General features: G+C 45.9%; 1 protein-coding gene across 6 annotated transcripts in view; it reads right to left on the bottom strand.

The window, feature by feature from the left end:
• Window positions 1-9,221, bottom strand: part of PLEKHA8 (pleckstrin homology domain containing A8) — a 63,029-nt gene that overhangs the window by 41,621 nt on the left and 12,187 nt on the right. For all 6 annotated transcript variants that reach the window (XR_003046343.1, XM_025046937.1, XM_025046938.1 and 3 more), the window contains exons 2-5: window positions 6,101-6,217; window positions 5,041-5,196; window positions 3,543-3,667; window positions 522-680 (exon numbers count right to left, since the gene is read on the bottom strand). Coding sequence is in view for 5 of the 6 variants with exons in the window: in XM_025046937.1 (XP_024902705.1) it covers window positions 522-680; window positions 3,543-3,667; window positions 5,041-5,196; window positions 6,101-6,217 (557 nt within the window). In the remaining variant the exon portion in view is untranslated. The remainder of the gene's footprint in view (window positions 1-521; window positions 681-3,542; window positions 3,668-5,040; window positions 5,197-6,100; window positions 6,218-9,221) is intronic.

Genomic DNA, 9,221 nt, shown 5'->3' with positions numbered 1-9,221 from the left:
AAGAGGTGAGAAGGCTTCTTGGCACTAGGAAATAGCAAACACATGTGAGGGGAGCTACAAGCAGGTAACATGTCCAAGCCAGGTAATGACGGAGAAAGAGGCTGGGGATGTGAGAAGGGGCTAAGAAGTTCCAGCTCAGGGGCAATGAGGGAGCTGCTGGAAGGCTTTTTAGGTAAAGTGGTCCAGTTTACACTGCATGACTAGAAATACCATCAAGCTCCCTGGAAGGGTCAGGCTGATGGCAACGAGTGAGAAAGCCTCTGCAAATCTCAGCAGGACTCGCTGGACAAGGAAGCTGGAGAGGAGAGGTTGGCTACATTACAGGCATGTTTAGGTGGTAAAATAGCCCAAAATAACTGACTGGATATGGAGGACTGAGGACAGATATAAAAGTGGACATAAAGGAAAGTCCGCTAAAAAAAGTCCTTAGCAGTCGCCAAAGGGTGATGGAGAACAACGCTCGGTATGTCACCTGAACTTTTCATTACCCCTGCTGCAGCCAAGCTGAGCCGGGCTCTCACCTTGCTGGATTTGAGCATGGCCAGCTGGGGGGATCCTGGGGGAGTGCGATAGAGCAGCTCGGAGGTGAAGGCTGCATTTGCAATCTGCATGCATTCTTCCAAAGTCTTCAGAAAAGTATTGCAGGTGGATTTCAGCAGAGTCCCCACATCAACTCCCTCCTACAAAACAACCAGATGGGAGACTCCTTTACCTTGCCAAGAAAGAAAAAGCCCAATTGTGGGATGTCCTTAGAGGCTGTTATCCACAATGGAATAATAATAATGTACCCACCTATGTTGCTGAACAAATATATACATCAGTTCTAAAAGAAAAAGACTGAGTCCAATTTGTCTATTAACCATACACGAGCCTCACCCTCGCTCTCACCCTTCACACTCACCCACTGTTCCAGCTGAAGGCCTGGGCACGGAGCCCTCATGGAGTTTCCAGTCCATAAGGGTGGCGGACATGAACAGGGAATCACAGAGACTGACGATCAGTGGGATCAATGGGAAATGACTCCCACTGCCTGAGTAAACATAAGGCTCTGTGACGGAAGCACTAGAAAGCAATATCACACGATTTGCTTTCACATGGGGTTTTTGGAACTGGAATTCTTTTGAACATCTAATTATTATTTTCCCCTCCAAATTTTTTTACTCGTTCAGGGTGTTCTTCCTCTAGATGCCGACATTCCTATGTTGTTCTGGAAACTGAAGCCATGCCCTGACACTCGGTAGTGTTATTGTAATCAGACTGGGCCCAAATGGAGTCGCTCATCCTAAATGTGTCAGCAAACCAAAAACATAACTAAGTTTCCATGCTGGGCTTTCCCAGAAAAGTAAGGCCTCAACCCACCAATCAGAAAGTATCTGCCGTTAAGCAGAGCACGACTGTAAGAGGATACAGGATTCTTTACGTCGTAGCACATATACTAGTAACAGGATCAGGAACAGCCAAATGAAGAGGTACACAGGGCAAGGCACACAGGAATGGGGTCAAGGCTTCCATGGTACCCACAGAACCATCTCAAAACGGCCCTGCCCTGTTTCTAAGATACTGAACTGCCTTTCAGAGACAACGAACCCAAACTGCAAGTCAGGCAGCCGAGACACGTGCAGAGAGAGAGCTCTGACCTCTAGCCGCACCTGGACCCAAAGTTTTGCACCCCTCATGGAACCAGAGGACAAGGACATGACCAGAACTGGACACTGGGACGCTGTCCGAAGTGAAGGGTCTCTTGTGCAGGAAGACGCAGAGCTGAAGCCACTCACTGCATTGTGCCACACACGGCCGCGTCATGAAGCTGTCCAATCACACCTGCCTGCCAGGGCTCCTGCCTCTCACTGCCAACCTTTGCCTTTGAACCCCTTGTTCAGAAACCAGGGCGGGGCTTGGGTTTTAAGCTACAGCCTCCCATTCTCCTTGCCTGGCGTCTTACAAATAAACAGCTGAATGTCTCCACTGCAAACCTTCCTGCTGGGCATTTGGCTTTGGACCCTCGTTTGGGTCCACCTCCCGGAGTCTCCACATGTTCCCCAACTTGGGAGCTCCCCAAACCCTGTCCTTTGAATAATGGAAGCTCCATTATACAGGCAGGATTGATTAAATTGGTAGCCACTGGTGACTAAATTCAATCTTCAGCCCCTCTCCCCTCCCAGAAGGTCAGGGTGGGGGCTGGGACAAAGTTTCAACCCTCTAATTGCATGGTTGGGTGTACCACCAATCAGCCCCCAACCTTAGATACTTTCCAAAAGTTGCCACGTTAACATAAAAAAAAGACACATTTATCGCACTCATCACAGGAGATTCTAAAGGTATTAGGAGCTCTGTGTCAGGAACTGGTTGAAAATCAAATATATGTTGCTTTTTAAAATCACAATATCACAACAGCAGGTTCATGATCAAGTTCCCAAGGCACTTACTACAAGCACTTCCTTGAACTGAAAACTGCTGTGGGACATTCTCCCATCCCTCTAGACCAGAGCTGCTCCACCTCTACTTGGGGCAGGCTGTTTCCGAGACCAGGGGACAGGAGTGGCACTTCTGCCCACTGAGGGACGTGAAGCAGCATCCTGGGCAAACAGCACTCCCTCAGTCGTGACAACCAAAACGTCTCCAGACACCGCCAGGTGTCTCCAGAGGGGCAAAACTGCTCTGGGTTGAGAATCGCACTGCTCTACACCATAAGCATCCCAAGAACAGGACGTTTTTGGTGCCCCCCCGCCACCCCCCATCCCACATCAGTCTTGCACACGACAGGCAGTTGCTGAATAAGAGCCCAGAAGGCAGTGAATGGAAGTGAGTTAATCACCTTTGTTAGAAAAACTCAAAGCACATATACTGCAGGCAGCATAGTGTTCTACTACCTCAGAAAAGTAATTTAACACCATTAATTACATCTACGGATTCTTCACGTTGCAGGCATTGTTTTCCAGACTGTAAATTCTTAGAGAGCAGAGCAGAGACCATCTCTGGTTAATGTGAGCCACTCAATACATAGCTTAACACCAGATAGATCTTTTAATGTATGTTTTAAGATGAGAGGGTGACAACTTTATTAATAAATGTTAAAAATTGTAGTCCTCGCTGCTGATGGAGAGAACAAAAGCCGTGTATCCGTCTTTGAAAGCACTAGTCTATATTTAAGCACAATTAGTGCAGTGAAATAAAATCCTGTTAGTTTCATCGAAGGTGACAGACACGCATCACTGACAGATAGGATGTTGGCATCTCCGTAGTAATACCTACAGAAATGGCTCTGCTAGAGGTAAGACTGTGTTCTAAAGAGTGACACAAACTGGAAGAAATATAGTTTAGGACTTGAGTACTAAATTTAAAGGTTCCGAATGTTAGCAATTAACTAATCTTGAATTCACTCCAGGAAGGAAAACTAGATACTTCCACATGCTGAAATGCTTCACACTTCTTCTTTGTTGAATTTTATTATTTCCTTCCTCCAAAAAAAATAGTAAAATCCAAGATAGTCAGGGATGATGAGACAGCAAGCATCCCTGTGGCTAAGAGAAATAATATTTTACCTCAGAACTGGACACACCGGTCGTGGTCACTTCTTTTGTTTTACCCACTTGCTGAACAAGAAGGTCACAGTAGAGTCTTAGTTCCGACATTTTGGTTTTCAAGTTTTCAGTGTTTTCAGCAAACTCTAAATGACAAAATGATGATAATATAAGTCGTTATCAAAATGAATGAATGATTTATTAGTTAATACACTATACAGATAGTGGACTATATAACCTATGCCTAAAGTCAGATGTTTATGGTATGGGTTACAGACAGGATATAGATGAAGATACGGGAGCAAGAAAAACAGAAAGGAGATTTCCAGTCTTCTGAAGTAATCTACTTTACTTCTTGAGCCAACGTTTTGCATGATTAGTACAGGGAGAAGGGACAGCATACTTCTGATCGACTCGTGAACGAAGGACAGTCAAAGGTTCAATTTTTGTCCCAGTTTTTTCCCTGTCTGTAAAGTGGGTCACAGCTATCTACCTGCTATCACAGTGCTCAAAACTGGGGAGCAGTGTCCTGTAATGTGCAATTACCAATGATGAGATGGCTCGTTAATTCAGAGAACCGGGCCGGCCTGTCTGCGCACCTGTCTGAGCACCTGCTGCTCCCCCATCGGCCCGGGCCAAGAGTTCGGCTGCAGCCACTGCTGCCGGTCTTTATCCAACAAAAGCTGGACGTCACCCCGGATCCGAGTCAAACTGACAGTGTCTAAAGTTCACTCCTGATTTATCATTAAAAACACCAAGAGAGAGGCCGTTCTGCTATGTCTACTTGGAAAGCACATCTGCCACATCTGTCACGAGAAAGATTCCCTGAAACACTTTTCTCAGAGGCCCCCCTCTCCCTCCAGTCTCTTCGGGTGTACGTGTGGGGCTAGGTGGCTGGGAGCGGGCAACGAGGGCGCAGGCAGTGAGCCCTGGCACTCCTGACCCAGTCCAGGTAGAAAGCTGTGCCATGGTTCGCAGGAGACTGAATGAGGTCAAGTTAATGAGCATTAGGCAGCGGCAACCTGACAATTAAGTATCCATCCGATCCCAAGGAAAGGGAGGGGAAGTGGGTGTCACTGTGGAAAGCCTCCGTTCCGGGCGACTGCGGCTCAGCTCCTCCTCGCCTAAGGTAAACTCTGTGCCAGACTGGGTACAGACAGCTTCCTCTCACCCCTGGTTCTTGCGGCATCCTTCTACTATCGGTTAGTACCTCTTCTTAAAATATGAGGAAACTGAAGATCAGAAAGATTCAACGACATATGCCAAGGTCACAAAGCCAGTAACCTGCAAAACCATGATGTGAACCCAGCTATCTCTGGTCCAAAGTCTGAACTCTTTCCACTGTGATATGCTAAGAAAGAGAGTTAGAGATCATGGATTAAATTCCACTGTGTTCTGTGTCAATTGCATGGTACAAAAAGCTGGCCAGGTGGTCAGAAGCAAGATAACAAATGAGGGACCCAGAGGTGCCAGTGCGTGATTCCCAAGGTCCTCGGACCACAGGACAACCAACACTTGCCTTTTTCCTTCTGGGTCCTACTGTCTGTCAGGCAGGCCTTGGCTGACCCCAGGGCTACAAGCCACCGCTGTCTCTCAGCCACGCTTCTGGCCTTCAGGTAGAAATACTGCTCCCCAGGGATGATGAGGTCCATGCGTGTATTATCTACAGAATGAACTGGAAGAAAAGTAGAGGGAGGTCAGAAAGAGTCCTACCTGGGTAGCCTGCACTGCACCCAAATTCTTGAGCTCAATGAGTTCCAGTAACTGAAGGCTTCTCCCAAGAGAGGATGCCAGCCCTTGCTACCTCTCCTAACTTAGTTATCTCTTCCTGGATGTTTCTGCTAATGAAGAGGAAAAATCCTGCAGCTGGCTCCATGATATCACCAAGATTTTGGCCAAAAAAAAAAAAAAAAAAATCGCCCAACTCTCCTTAAGATATTTTAGCAGAATAGAGAGGGACTCTCTCTTTTGGTGCGTGTGTGTGTAAAGTGTGCTGCTTTGAGGTCAAAGAGGCTTACATGCCAACAGGTAAGGGTGCACTCTGTCTCCTTGGGTTTACTGGAAAGCAAACCACACTCACCTTACCCAACAGCCCACCAACCCCCCAAATTCCCTTCTAATCTGCTTCTGAACCACATCTTCTCAGTATGGCTCATGATTTCCAAAACCAAGAAGCAAAGAGTATTTGGAGGTCTGTCAGGTGTTTGCTTGTTTTGTTTTGAGTATGTGGTGCTGGCCGGAAGGTGTGTGTGTCCTGACTCAAACACAGAAGCGTTTGATGCTGCAGTAAAAAGACTTAAGTTTTGCAATAGCCACTGGCCCCAGGTGGGCAGGTGACTAAGGAATGAACAATAGGTGCATAGTTACGTCCATGGCTCTTATTATGACTACTTTCTTAACGAACCTTGTAAGAACTGGCTGCAGTTTTTTTTATTTGCAAAGCTTTCTTTTGCAATATAACACTATGTATTTTTGTCTGTACTATAGGGGCGGCAGAGAATGGCACACAGAGGCTAGTGCTTCTATAGTTTGGTGGGGGAGACAGAAAAACAAAACCTGCAACTCTCTTGGTTTCTCACCTTGAATCTCACAGACTGCCATTTGGATGCTCCCTTTGCAACCTTTCCAGGCATCTTCAGGGGAATCATAATAGGACAATATTCCTCCACAGAGCAGGAACCACCGAGGCTGCCAACCTGAGAGCAGAAGCAGGAACAGGGGCTCAGTTACTGCCTGTGCTTGAGGTGCCTCCCAGAACACGGGAACGGGGTCTAACAGCCCGCTCCGAGGAGCTTACATTCCTGGGGAAATTCTGGTGGAAAGAAGTAGGTTAGTAAAGACACGTACATTTGATTCCACTTTCGTAAAATCAAAAACACCCACAGAGGTGACTTTCATTCCCTTGTTCCCAACATAGTACTAGTAATCTGAGGTTTCCAACTTTTTTAAAAGATTATTGTTTCCTGGCCATCATTATCACACACTTGCTCTCCTCCCCTCTGGTTATAAAAAATTATCCCAAATTTAGAAATGAGGCAGAAGATTCTAATGCCCTTTCAACGTCAGTCAAAGTGCTAATAAGCCTATCTAGGATCACATGACTCCGAGGAACCAGTAACTCTGACTTACTATTTAATACTGATCCGCTGAAATGGAGTAATCTTAAAACATTTAAGGGCTGAACTTCTTCAGAGAATTTCAGGGAACAAACCACAGTTAGTTGAAGTATATATCTCATCTAGTCCTCTTCCACAACCTATATTCTAGACAAAGCACACTTACTGGCTGCATTCTTGCATCTGGGCTCTGCTCGAGCTCGGTCTTCTTTCTCAATGTTGTGACCACCCCCTTCCCCTACCGCCCCCCGCACAAGCCTGGTCAGTTTCCTCGGTCAGGTCTACTGAAATGCCACTGCCCTTCCGGGATACATTTCTCATGGGACTCTTCTGAGGCTGAGGCAGCCAGAGAGAAGGTGGTAGAGGCTTTGGGCAGAGCCCCAGGGGCTGCTCAGGAATAGACACCTGACGACGGGCCCTTGGGGGTTGATTCACACAAACCAGGTGCATAAGACACCAATCAGCGTCAAGATGGTGTCAGTGTATATTACATATGACAGGAGATGAGTGCACTTCCTGGAGCATCCGCAGCCTAAGATCGTGGTACAGGGAAACTACGTATGCAGTCAGGATGCTGAAGCGAAGCTCAGGTACAGGAGTCAGGTGCAGGCGAGATGTTCCACTCACTGATACCTTCTTGGGGTCTGCTTTTCTAGGATCCAGAATATTTAGGCCTGCCAGGTACCACGTCTCTCACTTCCTTAAACGAAACTGGGTAAATACAAATTCTCAACATCTACCCTCTAGTAACTCATAGCGGTCTCTGAAATATGCTGCCACACAAGCCTTTCTCACCAAAAGTAAGTAATCTCTTCTAAAACTATAGCTTATGTTCTTCCTATTATACTTCATGTTGAGAACCTCCTTCCCAGGGAGACAGCTAGAACCCTAACTGGACATAAGGAGCCCCACGCTGTTATCTCGACACCGGTCAGTTATTAATAAGGCTGGCAAACCTCTTGGGATGAACTTTAAACTTTTATGTCACAAAGTGATGCTTCCTGACCTAGGTTTCAAATTCTATGAAGACTCAAACTTGAAGGCCACTGCCCTCGGCCCAAACACTGCAACCCAGGAAACCACGCTGATCATCAGACTATGTCTTGTTGAGCAGAGAAACAGCACACCTGGAATTAGACGGTAGCAGTGAAATTTTGGCCCTGTGAAAGAAAGCCTAACTATTCACATCGCAGGCCACCTCCTCTCACTGAAACAGAGGAACCAATTCCTGAGAACCTGAGAAATGGAAGAGGCCCCTGAAATCGCCTAGTCAGACCAACCCATTTTATAGATAAGCAAACCAAGCCCAGGTAGATTAAGCGACCTACCTAAAGTCACACAGGAAGTACACAGATTTGGGAAGAAAATGAGGTCTTTCCACACTACGGCTCCTGGTGTTAACAACTCCCAAGTCTGATTTCTAGAATGATGGAACAGCACCTATCCTGGTATAGAACAGGAACACTTTCTCGCTTACAGCTCAACTCCCATGACTGTTTGATATGAACGTTCTCCAAATCCCCCTTGACTTTTGAGTAGAAGGAATTCAGGATACCCTCGACCACTGTATTTTATCAAATTTAGCACCCCGTCTGTATTAGTCAGGGTTCTCCAGAGAAACAGAACCAATTGTGTGTGTGTATATGCATGTTTATTGTAAGGAATTGGCTCATGCAATGATGGCGGCTGAGAAATCCCAAGATCTTCAGTCAGCAAGCTGGAGACCGGGAGAGTCGATCTGTAACTCCAGTCCGTCCGAAAGGCAGGCTCTGAGACCCAAGAACCGAGGTTTCCGTCCCAGTCAGAAAGCAGGAGATTGATGTCTCAGCTCAAGCACTCAGGCAGGAGGAGTTCCCTCTGAGCCTCTTTGTTCTATTTAGGTCTTTGATTAATTGGATGAAACCCCCTCACATTGGGGAAAGCAATCTTCTTTACTGGATCGACCATTCAAATGCTAATCTCACCCAGAAACACCCTGACAGATATATCCAGAATGATGTTTGGCCAAATGTCTGGGCACCCCCTGAGCCAGGTTAAGTTGACACATAAAATTAACCATCAAACTCCAATTTTAAGACATGTCATTGTTTTATGTGTCACAAGAAAGAAAAAAGAACCTGCTTATTAAGCTATGACATGGCACTGATGCTGAGATGCTTCCTGATTTGAGTTGTTGAAATATGAAAAAAAAAGTCTAAAAATAAAAAAAAACATGTGATACTAAACTAGGTTTATTTTATAGGTATCTGAAAAATGTTAACAATCTCCCCCTGGCCGCCCCCCTCCTCCCCCCCAAAGCAAGGCTGCAGTAAGTTCTGAAAGTAGCTAGTAAACAATAATAGTAACTGAAACAATAGGTTCCCTGTAACAGGTTCAAGTTATTTACCTAGAAGTTACAATTTTACCAGGGGAAGTTAAATATATCATGTTTTCTGTAGATTGTAACTACAAAAACTATGACCAAGAATAACCTTTCTTTAAAGCTTAAAGTTCCTGGAATTTCCAAAGGCACATGACGAGACCACAGAAATCTCATTCCCATCATGAATCTGAGTCTCATTTAAAGGCAGAGAGTCCCGAGTCG

This window comes from Pteropus alecto, unplaced genomic scaffold (genome assembly GCF_000325575.1).
Source record: "Pteropus alecto unplaced genomic scaffold, ASM32557v1 scaffold21, whole genome shotgun sequence".
NCBI classification, from domain to species: domain Eukaryota; kingdom Metazoa; phylum Chordata; class Mammalia; order Chiroptera; family Pteropodidae; genus Pteropus; species Pteropus alecto.
Note: the sequence above shows the minus strand (reverse complement) of the source record. Positions and strands in the feature narration are given on the sequence as shown.